Consider the following 17,587-nt stretch of genomic DNA (forward strand, 5'->3'; position numbering starts at 1 on the left):
TGATCTCCTACTTCATAGCCTTCAAATTCACTGTTGTTGTTGTTGTTGTTGTTGTTGTTGCTGTTGTTGTTGCTGTTTCCATAAAACTTTCATAATTCTGGAAAAAAGATGGCAGCTTGAGAAGACATGGTTGATTCCTTTCCCTATTTCATACACTCCCTTCCCCCCGCAAAATAGCCAAAGAAATATAGAGTAAGAAAAATTCTGTATCAGCACTGACGATACAGAAGAGAAACATACAAATAAATATCAGACACTTTGAGGAATTTTACTAGATTTAGGGCAGATGGTATTAAAGAGTACCCAGGGAAGACTGTCGGATTTAGCAAATAAAAATACAAGATATGCAGTTAAACTTGAATTTCAGAGAAAGAATAATTTTTTACACTATTGGCTCATGCAATATTCATTGTTTAGTATTTGAATTTAACAGAGCATCCTGTATTTTGTCTGGCAATCATACAACCTACTCAGAGGTTCCCCGAAGGAACTTCAAGACCAGGAAGGCAGGCAGGCAGGAAGGAAGGAAGGAAGGCAGGAAGTCAGGGAGAAGCTAGAGCTTAGGTGTGGAGGGACAATAGTTGGGACTGAAAAGCATGGTGGAGCTGACCAGAAAAGCTGCATCTGGTATACCAATTAGTTGCTAAGAATCCTGTGGGTTATAGTATAGCCCTAAGCTCCTATCATGTCACATGATATTAAGTTGTAGAAAGCCTATAAGCTACAAAACTGCTTAATGGTATTTTGCATTTTGTAAAACATATATATATATATATATATATGGATACGTATATGGATACATATACACATATACATATGTATATATCCATATACGTATCCATATACGTATCCATATATATATATGTGTGTGTGTATATATATATATAATGTTTTATGCATTAAAAAAGTCTCAAAGGGTATGTACCAAAAAGTTAACAATGGTTTTCTCTAAGTAATTGAAATGTGGATAACTACTTTTTCTTTTTATTTATATTTTATAATTTTCTTAAAAATGTATATTACCTAGGTAACTTTTTAAAAGTATTGTGTAAGTCTCTCATTGATGAACATATGCTTTTGAGTAACTATAAAATGAGATTGCAATTATAAAATGGGCTTTAATATTAATGAATGTCTAGCCTAGATAAGTGAGCACTGAGTTTCTGCTGGGTCCCAGGCCCTGTGCTGCAAGCTGGGGATAGAGATGAATTGGACACACTCTTGGCCCTCCAAGAGTCTAAAGGCCACATTCCTTGGTGAAGTTCCTTGGCTCTCGGCCTTGCTGGCTCTGAAATCCCATTTGTCAGCCCATCTGTGATTATCTCTCATGATTCAAATTCACTGATGAACAAACTAGGATGATGTATTAATTTGTGCTGAGAATGATCACAGTCACATAGGCCAGAACAGCACTCCAAGCATGACCAGCACAGTTTTTCCTTGTGTGGTGACATAGGGAACCAGACTGTGATTAGAATGCTGCTTGCTAGGCCTGGAATCAAAGTAGGGGCAGGCAGTAACTGGAAAGTTTAATGGGAACTGACTCAAGCAGGCAGGCAGTAACCTTCTCAATAAACATGGCCTTGCCATGAACTATAAACACAAGTCTGAGATTCTCTCTTCCTAGGACAATAGTAGATGGATGGGCACTGCGAAATATTATCTCAGAGATTCTCCTTTAATAAAAATCTCCCCAGACTAACAAACCTCCGTTTCCTTCAGATTGCACCCTTAACATCTACAGTCATATTGTTCAGAACCGGAGCCATTCCATTTCTTTAAAGTAATTTCTAACTATTTTTTCTTATGCAATGTTGTATTCTGACAGTTTAAGTCTGAAGATTCTTATTTTCTTAATTTCCTTTCATAAAGGTCATTTTATTTTTTTTATTATTTTTTTACATTTATTTTTGAGAAACATAGTGAGACAGAGCGTGAGCGGGGGAGGGGCAGAAAGAGAAGGAGACACAGAATCTGAAGCAGGCTCCAGGCTCTGAGCTATCAGCACAGAACCCGAGGTGGGGCTCAAACCCACGAACTGTGAGATCATGACCCGAGCCAAAGTCAGACGCTCAACCAACCGAGACACCCAGGCGCCCCTTGTAAAGGGCATTTTAATATGCATTTACATACAACAAACTTCTAAATATTAAATGCATTTTTAAAAGATATTTCAAATCAGGAAGGGAAATAATGAAAAGAGTTTTTGTTGAAGAAGTTAGGAACCATCACACGAAAAGGCCTTCACGAGCTGCTCACTTGCTCCTCAATCAGGATCATATCGGAGCAAAATTCTTATGCTCCAATATGAATCTGAGCCCCTACCACATTGGGTAGAAGACACCAGGCACAGCTGTCTTTTGAGGAGTCGTAAAGGAGTTGCCCCTTGGTGTAGTGTCCTTACTTGCCAACTTATCTATTCAAATTTTCTGTAATTGGAACCAAAATCCATACAATCCACTTAATGTTCCGAGTTCTGAAGAACATGGTGTAGCCACTGTGGATTATCCAAAAAGCAGACTAAGCATATCTTAGGGTACTTGAAGCAAAGGCATGCCTTGATCATGCATATCTGCATGTGTGCAAACATGCACACAGTGTATTCATGCATGCATGTGCGGGTACACACACACACAATTATTTGGAAATACTTCAATATTCAAGAGTTAAAAAAAAAAGCATTGCAATAATCACCATGCAAAATGACAAGATAAACAAATCATAGAATTGACTTCCTGATTTTAAAGTTTAGTGTATACTGGTGTTTTGTTTTAATTTCACACATGGGTACTTTAATTTCAGGGCCTCTAAACTCTTAATCCAATCTTGATGACATTTATTCTAGTATAAATGTTTTTATAACTCCTAACATGAGAACCACCTGATGTTCACATTCATCAAGCAACTATATTTATGTATTCCAAATTTCAACATTTCTCAGCCAGTGGATACATTCCTGACTCCTTCTAAGAAGCCATGAAAAGTTTTTCACATCTCACTTTCATCATACACCAAAATAGCTCTTAAAGTTAATTAGAGTTTTGGGCCAAACACCCAGTACCTAACCATTAATTATTATTTTCTAAGTATTGAGAGCTCATGTCAAAACCTGCTCCCTGTGCTGAGACTTACTATATGAATGACAAACCAAATCAATTCAGACTGTGCACTACATCAAATTAAAAGCAAGGCTAAATTTGAAGGACACAAAGTTCAAGGACATTTTTGTAAATCCCTAAGAAGTTACCATAACTTTTCTTTCTTCCTTCCTTCCTTCCTTTCTTTTCTTTCACTCTTTCTTTCTTTCTTAGAGAAAAAGAGAGAGAGCATTAGCTGGGGAGAGGGGCAAAGGGAGAGAGAGAGAATCTCAAGTAGGCTCCATGCTCAGCATGGAGCCCGATGCAGGGCTTGATCCCATGACCCTGAGATCATGACCTGAGCCAAAATCAAGAGTTGGATGCTCAACCAACTCAGGTGCCCAGAAGTTACCATAATTCTAACTACAATTTGTTGGTTGGAGGATAGAATTTTATTTTTATTTTATTGTTTGTATACATGTATATATTTATTTATTTTGAGAGAGAGAGTGGGGGGAGGGGGAGTGGGAGGGGAAGGGGTAGAGAGAAAATCCCAAACAGGCTCTGCACTGCCAGCAAGAAGCCCGATGTAGGGCTCGATCCTGCAAACCATGAGATCACTACCTGAGCCAAAGTCAAGAGTCAGACAATTAACAGATTGAGCAACCCAGGCACCCCTAGAACTTCATATTTTTTGTTTTAACTTCTAACAGTGTCACTGTCACTGCTCTGGGAAAGAACACTGAACTTAAAAAGAGAATGCTAGAGTTGTAATATAATTTCAGTTACTCTCTCTTGTCCCAAATGATAAATCAAGCAGCTTCTCCTTAAGCATCTGAAAAAACTAAAATATATCGTGGCCACCATAACAAAAGTCCCAAAGACTCTTAGCATATTGCAGAGACATTTTGATATTTATTTTTTTTCTTTCATAAGAAAATTGCCATCAGTGCCAATGTCTGCCTGACAAAAATATTACAGGAGAAATCTTTTGTCATATCTGTCAGGTTTATATTGTTCCTCCTTTCCTTTTTTCCTCCAGACATTAAATGCCAAAATCACAAGAGTAGATCCAGTCAGACATGTTTACACACTTTGATTCTATCTCCCTGACTGCAGTTGATTGGAACAGGAGTGTTCCTAAGTTGGACCATCAGAGTTTCATCCCAAGCAATTTGGAATTGGAACTGAAAGATTCAACCTTATTTTAGGTTGCTAGATCTATAATATTTGCACCTCAAAGAACTAGAAAAAGAAGACAACATGAAGCCCAAAGTTAGTAGAAAGTGGGAAATAACAAAGATTAGAGCAGAAATAAGTAGTAAAAAGACAACAGAAAAGGTAAATGAGGGGTGCTTGGGTGGCTCAGTTGGTTGAGCAGCTGACTCTTGCTTTCGGCTAAGGTCATGATCTCAGGGTTGTGGGATCAAGCCTTGCATCAAGCTCCATGCTGAGCATAGCACCTGCTTAAAATTCTCTCTCTCTCTCCCTCACCCTCTCTCCCTCCCTCTCTGTCTCTCTCTCTCCCTATGCCCCTTTTCCCCCACTCACACTCTCTCTCTTTCTAAAATAAAAAATAATAAAATAAAGAAAAGGTAAATGAAACTAAGAGCTGGTTCTTTGGAAAGATAAATTGAAAAACCTTTAGCTACATTCACCAAGAAAAGAAGAGAGAACACTCAAATAAATAAAATTAGAATGAAATAAATAAAATAAATGAAAGAGGAGACATTACAACTGATACCACAGAAATACAAAGGACATGAGACTACTATCAACAGTTATGCCAACAAATTTGGCAACACGGAAGAAATGGATAGGGGCACCTGGGTGGCTCAGTCAGTTGAAAGTCTGACTTTGGCTCAGGTCATGATCTTGCAGTTTGTGGGTTTGAGCCCCACATCAGGCTCGCTGCTGTCAATGTAGAGCCTGCTTTGGATCCTAAGTCCCCCTCACTCTGTCCTTGCCCTGCTTGAATTCTCTCTCTCTCTCTCTCTCAAAAAATAAACATTAAGAAACATTTTTTAAAAAGAAGAAATGGATAAATCTTAGAAACACACAACCTACCAAAACTGAATCATGAAGGAATAGAAAATCTGAATAGATTGATTACTAGTAAGGAGATAGAATCAGTAGTTAAAAACCTTCCAACACACTAAAGTTTAGGATCAGATGTCTTTACTGGTGAATTCTACTATACATTTAAAGAAGAATTAATCCTTCTCAAACTCTTCAAAAAAAATACTAATAATAAGAGGAGGGAACATTTCCAAATTCATTTTCCAAGGCTGGTATTGCCTTGACACTAAAACCAGAGAAGGACACCACAAGAAAAGAAAATTATAGCCCAATATTTTGAACACAGATGCAAAAAATCCTCAACAAAATACTAGCAAACCAAATTCAATAATCGATTAAAAGGATGATATACCATGATCAAGTGGGATTTGTTCCAGAAAGTAGGGATGGCTCAACATTCACAAATCAATCAATATGATACACCACGATAGCAAAATGAAAAAGAAAAATCATATGATCATCTCAATAGATGTAGAAAAGCATTATACAAAATTCAACATTCATTTATGATAAAAACTCTCAACAAAGTGGGTATAGAGGGAATGTACGTCAACATAATAAAGGCTTTATGTGACAAGCCCACAGCAACATTGTCTACGGAACAAGACAAGGACGTTTACTCTCACCTTTGCTCAACATAACTTTGGAAGTCCTGGTCAGAGCAATTACGTAAGAAGAAGAAATAAAAGGCATCCAAACTGGAAAGGAAGAAGTAAAACTGTCACTATCTGCAGATGACATATTATATCGGAAAACCTAAAGACTCCACCAAAAAACTTTTAGAGTAAATGGATTAGGTAAAGTTGCAGGATACAAAATCAATATACAAAAATCTGCTGTGTTTCTATATGCTAATGAGGAACTATCAGAAACAGACATTAAGAAAATGATCCTATTTACAATTGCATCAAAAATGAATTAAATACCTAGGAATAAACTTAACCAAGAAGGTCCCAAATATAAGTTCTCAGTGGAAAAAAATAATGAAAGCAAAATTCCTAAGTTTTATGTAAGCTTTATAACTAAAGCATCTGTTTATGTTTTCTTATGCTGAAAAAAAACAAAACAAAACTTAACCAAGAAGGTGAAAGACCTGCACTGACGAAAGAAATTGAAGGAGACACAAATAAATGGAAATATATTCTATCCTCATGGATTGAAAGAATTAATATTGTTAAACAATCCATTCTACCCAAACCAATCTACAGATTCAATGCAATCTTTATGAAAATTCCAATGGCATTTTTCATAGAAATAAAACAAACAAACCTAAAATTTATATGGCACCACAAAATATAAAAAAACCCAAATAGCCAAAGCAACCTTGAGAAAGAACAAAGCTGGAGGCATCACAATGCCTGATTTCAAACTATACTACAAAGCTATAGTAATCAAAACAATATGGTACTGGCATAAAAACAGACCCATAGATCAATGGAACATAACAGAGAGCCCTGATATAAACCCACACATATATGGTCAATTAATTTAATGACAAAGGAGCCAAGAATATACAATGGGGAAAGGACAGCCTCTTCAGTCAGTGGTGCTGGGAAAACTGGACAACCAAATGCAAAAGAATAAAACTGGATCGCTTTTTTACACCATACACAAAAATTAACATAAAATGGATTAAAGACCTGAATGTAAGACCTAAACTCTGAGAAGACAACATTGACAGTAAGCTCCTTGACATTGCTCTTGGTAATGATTTTTTGGATTTGACACCAAAAGCAAAGGGAACAAAAGCAAAAATAAACAGGTGGGACTACATCAAACTAAAAAGCTTCTACATAGCAAAGGAAACCATCAACAAAATGAAAAGGCAACATAATGAATGGGAGGAAAAATTGCAAATTATGGATCTAACTAGGAGTTAATATCCAAAATACATGAATTATTCATATAACTCAATAGAAAAAAATCCAATTAGGGGCGCCTGGGTGGCTCGGTCGGTTAAGCGTCCGACTTCGGCTCAGGTCACGATCTCACGGTCTGTGGGTTCGAGCCCCCGCGTCGGGCTCTGTGCTGACCGCTCAGAGCCTGGAGCCTGTTTCAGATTCTGTGTCTCCCTCTCTCTGTGACCCTCCCCCGTTCATGCTCTGTCTCTCTCTGTCTCAAAAATAAATAAACGTTAAAAAAAATTTTTTTTTTAAAAAGAAAAAAATCAAATTAAAAAATGAACAGAGGATATGAACAGTCATTTTTCCAAAGACGACATACTGAGGGCCGACAGGTACATGAAAAGATGTTCAACACCACCAATAATCAGGGAAATGCAAACCAATGAGACACCACCTCACATCTGTTAGAATGGGAATTATTAAGAAGAAATGACCAGTATTGGCAAGGACATAGAGAAAAGGGAATCCTTGTGTATTGTTGGTGGAATGTAAACTGGTGCAGCCACTATGGAAAACAGAATGGAGGTTCCCCCAAAAATTAAAAATAGAACTGCCATATGATCTAGCATTTCTACTTCTGGGTATTTATTCACAGAAAATGAAAATATTAACTCAAAAAGATATATCACCCCCATGTTCATTACAGCATAATTTATAATAGCCAAGATACAGGGGCACCTGGGTGCCTCAGGTGGTTAAGTGTCCAACTCTTGATATCCACTCGGGTCATGATCTCATCGTTCATGAGATCAAGGCCCACGTTGGGCTCTGTGCTCTCAGCGTGCAATCTGCTTGGGATTCTCTCCCCCTCTCTGCCCCTCCCCTGTTCACTGGAGCACACATGTGCATGCTCCCTCACTCTCTCAAAATAAATATAAACATTTATAATAGCCAAGACATAGAAACAATCAAAGTATCCATAAATGGGGGCACCTGGGTAGCTCAGTTGGTTAAGCGCCAACTTAGGCTCAGGTCATGATCTCACGGTCTACGGGTTGAAGCCCCGTGTCGGGCTCTGTGCTGACAGCTCAGAGTCTGGAGCCTGTTTCAGATTCTGTGTCCATGTCTCTCTGCCCCTCCCCTGCTCATGCTCTGTCTCTCTCTGTCTCTCAAAAATAAACATTAAAAAAATTTTTTTAAGTATCCATAAATGGATGAATAAATTAAAAAATGTGGTATAAATATGTTTATATACAATGGAATATTATTCATCTATAAAAAGAATGATATCTTGCCATTTGTGGCAACATGGATGGACCCTGAGGTCATTATGCTAAGTTAAATAAGTCAGACAGAGAAAGATAAATACCACTATGATCTCACTTATCTATGAAATCTTTTTTTAGATTTGCTTAGACAGTAAATCTTTGTTCTTATCACAAGAAAAAAAAATTGTAACTATGTGTGGTGACAGTTGTTAACAAGACTTATTGTGGTGATCATTTGGCAACACATGCAAATATCGAGTTTGTATGTGTTTGTATACAAGGTTATATGCCCATTATATCTCAATGTTTGAAAAGAATTTACTGTATATGAATTGGTAAAATTGGAATACCATAATATGTAAATGAACAGAGAATGTGAATAATTCACAGAAGAAAGATTACTTTTTTTTTTTAATTTTTTTAACGTTTATTTATTTTTGAGACAGAGAGAGAGAGAGCATGAACGGGGGAAGGTCAGAGAGAGAGGGAGACACAGAATCCGAAACAGGCTCCAGGCTCTGAGCTGTCAGCACAGAGCCCGACGCAGGGCTCGAACTCACGGACCGCGAGATCATGACCTGAGCGGAAGTCAGACGCCCAACCGACTGAGCCACTCAGGTGCCCCAAAAGATTACTTTTTATTAATTCATAAAAGTATAAAAATGTTGACCATCAAGTTAGATCATAATGACCTAAGAAAAACAAGTTAAATTGAAAAATTATTTTGCCTCGTAATTACAATTTTTAAATGTAGATGAAATATCATTTTGAGGAGGGTGTAGTGGAACTGGTACACTCCTACACTGCTATGACGGTAACTTAATAATAGTCTTATAGAAACTATCAATAATTATTTTAATGCAGCAATTACAGTTCTGAGAATTAATTTTAACGATGAACGCCAAAAGAAGGAAAAATGGTACCTATGAAAACACTTATTGTGAAATGTTTTTTATATACGTTTAGGTGTTTAGAAAGAAAATGTAATTTATAATAATGAAAAATTAAAATCAGCCAATACCAGGAGAATCATTAAGTAAATTACAGTACTTTAGTCAAGAGAAAGTATGCAGTTTCTAAAGATAAATGTGGAAAATACAGAAGATATGCTATCATGGAAAAGTATTTATGACTTTACCTTAAGTGAAGAAAAGCTGAAAATTATATTATGCGATGAATCAGTCAAATAATAAGTGTATTTTTAAATACACAAATCCTAGGAGGAAAATGAAAGAGGTTTGAGTTGTTGTTATGATGCAACTGCATTATTTAGAATCTACCTGTACTTCAAAACTATAGAATTATTAAAATAATGCTGTTTGGAAAATAAAAATAAAATGGAATAAAACCCCTTTTTTTCTCAAGAAAAAAGTGAATTTTAGAAAATAAAAACATTGCTGGATATGGGGAGGTTGGTCAACAACTTTCTTAAATACCAACACAATGCTGGCATTTTCCAGAACAGAGAATTGAAAACAAAGAGTTTTCAATTCTCTTGGAATTATTTTTTAGAACAAAATGAGAGATGGAGAGATAAATGGATGCAAAACATTTACACAAAGATTTTCACTAATTACTTCTTGATGAAAATAATAGGCAATCTCTTAAAGATGACTTAGTCTGGAATCTATCTATCTATCTACCTATTTATTTATTTATTTATTTATTTATCTATTTATTTATTTAAGAGAGGGAGAAAGCACATGTAAGTGGGGGAGAGGGGCAGAGGAAAATAGGGGGAGAGAATCTCAAGCAGGCTCTGCACTCAGCACAGAGCCTGATGTGGTAGCTGGATTCCACAACCCTGGGATCATGACTTGAGCCAAAATTAAGAGTCAGACACTCAACCAGCTGAGCCACCCACGCGCCCCTCGTCTGAAATCTTTTAAAAAAATTTCTCCTCCTACAAATGAGTGAATTGTAGGAAGCATTTCAAAGTGGGGTAAAAATTCTGTTGCTTCAAATGGACTGTCTATAACATTGGGCAGAAGCCAGGCACAGGTAGGTACATACTGTGTTTCACTTATGTAAAATCTAGGCATTGGCACATTTACAGTGTGCATACTTTACGATCTGCAAGTTATACCTCAATAAAGAAGAAAAAAAATGTTCTGTAGTCAGATCGTTTCACAGAATTGAAAATCAGACACAGACATTAAGATTTTATTTTCCTTCAGCTGTCTATTTGGAATGTAATGAAGCTCTTCTAAGTATTTTGAGTAATCTGACCTTACTAAATTACCTTGGGTCAATGTGGGTGGTCGCGAATGGCAAGATGTTCATTTAATTAACTGCTATGGCTCACACTGGCCAGACTGAGTGTACATCTTTAAGGCCACTGCTTCTACTCCTCTTCAAATGATCAGGTGGGATTCTCCTTAAAAAGTATTTACATGACAGACTCTTAAAGGAAAATAAGGAATAAGACCATCTAAGTCACACCCTCCAAATCCATGGCCAACACAGAGAAGAGGAGTGCACTGTGGCATGAATTCCTGACTGCAGTGGCAGGAATCACATGCTCCAGGAGCATGACACCATGTGTCTGACTGCACAGTGGAACCTGACCTACTATTTGCATCTTCATATTTTGGGGAACTGTTCTTCCAAGATAAATTACTTTGGAATTTCCTACTCATGTATATTTAATACAGAGAAACTGCTAATGCTGTAATATAGTGAGAGGAAGTATTGTAGGGTAGAAAGACCATGGTCTTGGTAGTTATAAAAATAAGGATTCAAATTCTAGCTCTTCCACTTTCTAAATATGTGATTGTGGAAAAATGATCCAATTTCTCTAAATGATAGTTTCTTCACCTGTGAAGTGCGGTTTATAATACCTGGCATGCACTGTTACCTTTTGTTAGAGACTATATTTATATTTATATTTATATGTGCCAGGCACACTAGGCAAGCAATGGTCGTGGTGGTTAAATGTTAGGAAAACTGGATAGCAGCCATTCTCATCACTTATGGCTGAATGACTTCATTCAAATGCTGTACTTTTTTTGACACTCAAGTTATGCAAAAAAGGCACAAACATCCACCTGTTGAGGAATGGCTTCTAAGGTTCAATTAATTTGCGAGCAAGTCTATTTTTGTGCTTCTTTGCCCTCCTATGTGATTCTACCGAATTAAACATTTTTAAACTATAGGTACTCGAAAAAGAACAAGGCCTATTTATTGGATACATGCAACACAAAGGGGAAAACAAAAGAAATGGCAAATAGCACTAAGCACCCAATCCTAATCTCCATCTGAGTCCCAGTGCAGAGATTCTCCTGGGTGGAGAATTCTGGTCATTCTGCCCTCAGGTGGATGAGAATGGCAACCAAGATGAGGTTGCTGACACCATTTTGGGCAGTGATTTAATTGCCCTAATTTTTAGATGTTCATCTCGTTCTTGGGGTAAATCAAGACAGGGCAAGTTATAAGGGTATCATCTAAATGAACAAAATGTGGCCTCCCGTTTGCCAGGGATCTACCCTTGCACCACAGAAAATACAGAACTCCATCTCTCTCTCTCCTGTGAGTGGGGGTGGGGGCCAGTGTAGGGGCAGTTGTCTTTCTTGTATTTCATTGGCTCAAGATATTATCTTACTTAGAAAGAAGAAAATGGTAATTCTAGAAATAAAAATGTTTGTCCAGCTAGACTGGGCCACATAGTACAAAATGATCTGATCCACTGTAGGTTTTAAACAAAAACATTGTTGCTATCTGAACCCAGAATAGCATAGCCTGTTTCTCTATTTAAAAGGGAAGAAAGAAAAATCACAACAACTGGGCATGGGAAAACTACCCACACAAGACTGAGGCCTGATTTTACCTCTTTCCTTTCATACCAACCAAGGTTAGATGATCACAAACAGATCCTTACCCTGCTTCCCAGAATTGTTGTGAGGATTAAATGAAATAACAAAATTACTCCATCAAGTGCAAAATGCCACATAAATACTAGTGAGGTTATTACAAGAAGGGAACTGGAATCGCTCCAGGTTTGTGCTGGAGACGGCAGCAACGAACTGAACAGACAGCTGGGCAAATGTGCCAGACAGGAAGCACGTCTGACTTCTGAATACAGGCTGGATTCCCTTTCCCTGAGCTACACCTGCCAGACTGGAAGCCCCTAGTGCTTCAGTCATGAATGGGCACGTCCTGTCCAGAGTTCTAGGGCCTTGCCCCAGTCTGGCCTTTGGCTCCACCCTGCTGTGCTGGCCCAGAGCCAAGTCTGGGCTGACTTCCCCTCTAATATGCCTGGTACTACCTCTTCCAGTACCGTCAGGCCTTAAGCCAGCATCTCAAGTTTTGCATGACACAAGCGGCCCAATAATGAGAACACTCCTTCCTGCGTGCTCGGGAATTTCCCTTCCCTCCTCTTTCCCCTTAAATCATTCGTATTTCCGCTTCTTCCATATTTCTTATCTACGCCAGGGCTCCAAAATAGGATGCAGGAGGTTACCAAGCCAGTAACAGGGCAAAGGAACCAGTTTGGCCCATTAACCATGCCTCTGAATTGGGTCAGCTGCTTCCACTACTGCTAATTCCTTGCTAACTCCTTGTTTCCAGTAGCTAAAACATGATAGGTTCTTAATAACTATTTGTTGAATGAAAACAAATATCAAATTAATGAATCGGCAAATACATACCAGATGAAACCCTAGGCCTTTTCCAGGACCCTGACTTCCCATATCCCTGACCTGCTTTTCAACTGCTCTTATGGTCAAAATACTAGGGCAGCCTCAGCTTGGTTTCCCAGATTGACTTTGACTTTATGTTCTATATGCACAAAGAATGACTGTCAGCACATCTATTCTTTTGTGTGGGTTTTGAAAGAAAAAAGAGACTAAAAAAGAGACAAACCTCACTTTCCAGCTATTTCTCAGAAGAAATAGAATCATTCTGATAGAATGTGTGCGGGTATGTCTGTATCTGTGTGTGTGTGTGTGTGTGTGTGTGTGTGTGTGTGTTCAAGAGTAGTATAGAGATATTTTAAGGGTTTTTTTCCTACAGAATAAAAGAGACACCCTGGCTAAAAAGCTCAGTTGCTAACAATAGAGGCAGATTACTCCCACCAAAGACAGAAGGTAAAAGGGGCACAGCTTTAGATTCCCACTGCACAATGCTCCTATCTTCAGATGCCCTAAGGATCAGGAAGGTAGAGCAGGTGTTTCTGGTGTTCAATAGTAGTTTAATACTGCTACATCTATATGAACCCAGATGATAGCAAATAATCAAATATACGTGTAATGCCAGAAGGAGATGAGAGAGAGAATGGGGCAGAAAAAAAGTATTTGAAGAAATAATGTCTGGGATGCCTGGGTGGCTCAGTCGGTTAAGTGCCCAACTCTGGATCAGGTCATGACCTCAAGGTTTGTGGGTTTGAGCCCCATGTCGGGCTGTGTGATGACAGCGCAGATTCTGTGAAGAGTCTGCTTCAGATTCTGTGTCTCCCTCTCTCTCTGCCCCTCCCCTGCTCATGCTCTCTTGCTTTCTCTCTCTCTCTCTCAAAAATAAATAAACATTAAAAAAATTTAAAGAAATAATGTCTAAGATTTTTCCTAATTGATTAAAGACAGAAATTTGTAGATACAGGATTGTAAATGAATGCCACACAGAACAAACAAACAAACAAAACACTGGTGCACATCAGGGTCAAGTTATTGAAAGTCAAAGATAAAGAGCAAACATTGAAAGCAGCAAGAGAAAATAGCATATTACATAGAGGAGAAAATGATCTGATCAACACCTGACTTTCAGTGGAAACCAAGAAGCCCAGAAGAGAATGGAAAAACATCTTTAAAATGCTGAAAGAGAAAAAAAACCCTGTCAATCTGGAATTCCATATTCAGGGGACATACAATTCTCATATGAAAGTAAAATAACATTTTTGGATAAAACAAAGAAGACTTGTACCCAACAGACCTGCGCTACAAGAAACAATAAGGGAAGTTCTAAATTATTTATTTATTGCATTGTCTTGGAGATTTACTACTACTGGAGGCATTACATATGAGCTCTAGATTCTCATAGCCTTCCTACTCTATAGGATAGATAATTTATTTATCTCATGGGATGCTTAGACTCTGAAATTGCTTATGTTCTCTATTATAGCCTCTTCCCACCATTGTGGGTTTGTTCTGAGGGTAGACTGAGTAGGAATGGGGTTAAGGATGGAATCTAATTAATTAAAACAAAGAGAGATTGATAGAACATAGCATATATATGGTTGGGGTGGGAAGAACCAGTGCAGGTAAGGAAAACAGATTGAGATTAAATGCTCCCATGGTAAAAGCTAGATTACCAGGAATAGACCCAAGAATCTATCCTAAATTGTGGAAGAAGTTGGGGAAGAAAAATATACCTAGTCCCCTTCTTGACCTCTCAGCCTTCTCATACTATAGTAATTCCTAATCTTCTTTAGATTTAACAGGTATGCCTATATGTCTAAGGTAGGACCTAGTTCCTCCAAGTATCTGATCACCCATTAGGCTGCAGGTAAACAAGAGTGGTGGGATCTGGGAAATACCAAGGAGAGAAATTACAGATACAGTTCCAAGGTATGATCTGTGAGCAGAAGAGGATGTCAAAGAAGTAGGATTGTGGATATATCACCTATGTAAATCATAAATACTGAATGAGTAGGATAGGATGGACAAATTGGCTTCAAGATTCCTTACGAACCCTGAGATATAATGTTTTAGCAGTTGGGATACTACAGGTTCCCAGTTGTATACAGGACACCAATTTCCACGACAGGTTGCTAAATTTTTTACTTATTTTAGGGAGATGTTGAAATATTTCTTATTTGTTTATAAATACTCCTTTTTACAAACTTCATTTTTATCCAGCCATGGATTCAGCACCTCCTTCAGAAAGAAAAAGGACTCGGTGAATTTCCCCAGGTCCAGAACCCAGAAAACACAAATGGCATTGACCAAATGGTGGGAGGGATATAGAGACTGGCTATCTGCCTATCAAGAATTAAAAAAAAAGAGGTTTCACACTAGGCCAAGTCTCTGGAGCATTATGTTGAGAAGGATTCAGAGGTTTAGACCCTTAAATATGGGCTCTGAAAGGGAGTACCACAATTAATTCGTGAGGTCTGCCATGAGAATGAGACCATATGCTCAAGAGTGTTGTCCTTAGCTTGGGTGGCTTATTTGCAGATTGACTGGTCCCCAGTAGATAAGAGACTTCCTGGACTAACACAAAGGAGTCAGGCCTCACTATGTCACTGAAGCACAGGACCTGTCTGTCAGGTCTAGGTCAGGTCCTAATCCGAAGTTAGGAAAAACACCGAGTGTGAGAGCGGGAAAAGCCTGTTTATCATCACTGATGTTTGCTAAGTCCCTCACATGGGTTGGTTGGCCAGATAGGCCTAAGCTTTGGAGCCATCCCTCTCAGGCCAGCCTTGCCATCTTCACCTGCCCTAACAGGTAAGTAAATGAAGCCATGGGATCATTTGATCTGCACAAATTTCTCCTTTATCTGCTTAAGTCCTGGGGCGGGGGGGGGGGGGGGGGGTTTGAGTTTTGTACCTGGGACCAGCCCCACTCTGCCTCAAAAAGCCAAGAGAATTATTGGGTCTTGTAACCCCATTTTGTTACACCCATAGGAACAGTGACTCCTCCTCTAACCCCAGCTAACAGAAACCCTTTCTCTTGAAAGAATGCTGTGTTAAGGGCAAAGGTATATGGTAGTAACTTGAATTGAAGTCTGGTGTTTTGTGGGGAGACCAGGGACCAGAAGGGTTGAGAAAAAGGTGATACTCTGATCTTCAGTTGTCAGGCAACTATAGCGTGGGGAAGAATGTTCAGACCTGCAGGTAGTGGAGTTTGGGCAGAGATGAACGTCTTCTTACTGCTCATGAGAGTATACGGGGTAGTTGCTCTCCCAAGTGGAGGCAGGTGGGGAGGTCCCTACCTTGTCGGCCTTTGTCATGTGTTACAGAGGAGTGAGGAATGCTGAATGGATGACCATTGGGGATGGTCAGTTCTTCTGCTGGCTGTAACAGACCCATAAACAAGCGCGGGAACAGCCTCCTTCTCCTGCCCCAGATTCCCATTCTAGGAGAATCCCAGCTCAGATCAGCGCATTAACCCGAGAGAGGGAGAAGACGCCGGAGAGCACCCCATGTGGGGTGCAACAGGCATGTGTCAGACTCGGCTAGGCCTTCCCTGAAACCCTGGGGGTTCTGCAGAGGCAGGAAACGCACCACCCAACCTCAACATGTCACCTCGGGGAGGAGGAGCCAGGTGGGCCGTCGCTGCTCCAGGAAGGGCTGCCGGGTCCCGGGGCTTCGAGGCCTCCCCGAGGGGAGAGCGGAACTCTGGCACCAGGCCCGCGGGGTTCGGTGCCCCGGGACTCTTGGGGGTGAGGAGCCGCGCCCGGGCCAACTTCGGGTTCCCGACGGTGGGGGAGTCGGTGCCGGCCGCGGACTGGCGGGCGGGCCGTCAGCCGCCCGGCCCGTCGCCTACCTCCCCGCCCCCCGGCTTCCTGCGGAGGCCGCGGCCGCCATGTTGTTGTGGGGCTGAGGCGGCGCCGCGAAGCCCGAGCGGCCGTGACACGCTGCGCAACAGGTTCGCTGTCGGCGGCCTGGCGACGAACCGGGCGGCGGCGGCGACTGCCGAGCAGGGTCTCCCGGCGTCCGCTCGCTCCCGCGCTGCGGGTGCCGAGGGACACGGGGTCGCGCTGTGACGTACGGGAGGCGCGGCGGGGGCGCCAGGTGGGTGAAGCGACTGGCCGGGGCTGCGGCAGGGCGCGAGGCAGGTGCGGGCGCCACCGCGCTCGCCGCGGGGAGGCTCGGCGGGCCGGGCAGGAAGGCGGCTGCGCGCCCCCGCCGCCGCGGACGGGCCCTTGGGAGCCCGAGCTAGGCCCCTGGCGGGCTTGGCGGCGCCGGGCGGAAACCTCCGGCCCCGGTTCCTGCCCCAGCGGCGGGGCCAGGGCGGACGCCGAGGGGCCGGGGCTGGGCCGCCCCTTCCCATGCGGCCGAACCCCGGCCCCCCAGTCTCTCCTGGCAGGTGCGGACGCCGCTCAGGGCCGGGGGTGGCGTGGCCCCTCGCTTTCAGGGTGCCGGCAGAAGGGGGCCCTTAGGGGCACCCTAAGGGGGCACCCCCCCCCTTTTTTTCCTCCCCGCAGAATTGGCTTTTCTTGGTAATGGCTGGTTCGGAATGTCAGGTGAGCCGCATCCCGGTGCGTCAAAGTAGTCCGAGTCACGAGAGGCCAGTGGGCGGATGCTCGGCGTCCACCGCTCGGGTTAAACCAAAGTTGGGGAATGTTACAATTTGACTTTAGCGTTATTGATTTCCAGGGTATACAA

General features: G+C 41.0%; 2 protein-coding genes across 12 annotated transcripts in view; one reads left to right on the top strand and one right to left on the bottom strand.

The window, feature by feature from the left end:
• The window catches only part of LOC124503980 (translation initiation factor IF-2-like), a 49,737-nt gene that overhangs the window by 22,595 nt on the left and 9,555 nt on the right, over positions 1-17,587 (bottom strand). The window contains exon 2 of the mRNA XM_047069228.1: positions 16,505-17,281. Within this exon, the coding sequence (XP_046925184.1) occupies positions 16,505-17,281 (777 nt within the window). The remainder of the gene's footprint in view (positions 1-16,504; positions 17,282-17,587) is intronic.
• ITSN2 (intersectin 2) overlaps positions 16,623-17,587 on the top strand; it is a 146,469-nt gene continuing 145,504 nt past the window's right edge. For 10 of the 11 annotated variants that reach the window (XM_047067905.1, XM_047067894.1, XM_047067900.1 and 7 more), the window contains exon 1: positions 16,920-16,993. The gene's annotated coding sequence lies outside the window, so the exon portion shown is untranslated. Of the gene's footprint in view, positions 16,642-16,919; positions 16,994-17,587 lie in introns of those variants that run through there. The other variant, XM_047067898.1, reaches the window with a different exon arrangement.

This window comes from Lynx rufus, unplaced genomic scaffold (assembly GCF_022079265.1).
Source record: "Lynx rufus isolate CCGP_SWC_20201006 ecotype Redwood Valley unplaced genomic scaffold, mLynRuf1.p SCAF_8, whole genome shotgun sequence".
NCBI classification, from domain to species: Eukaryota; Metazoa; Chordata; class Mammalia; order Carnivora; family Felidae; genus Lynx; species Lynx rufus.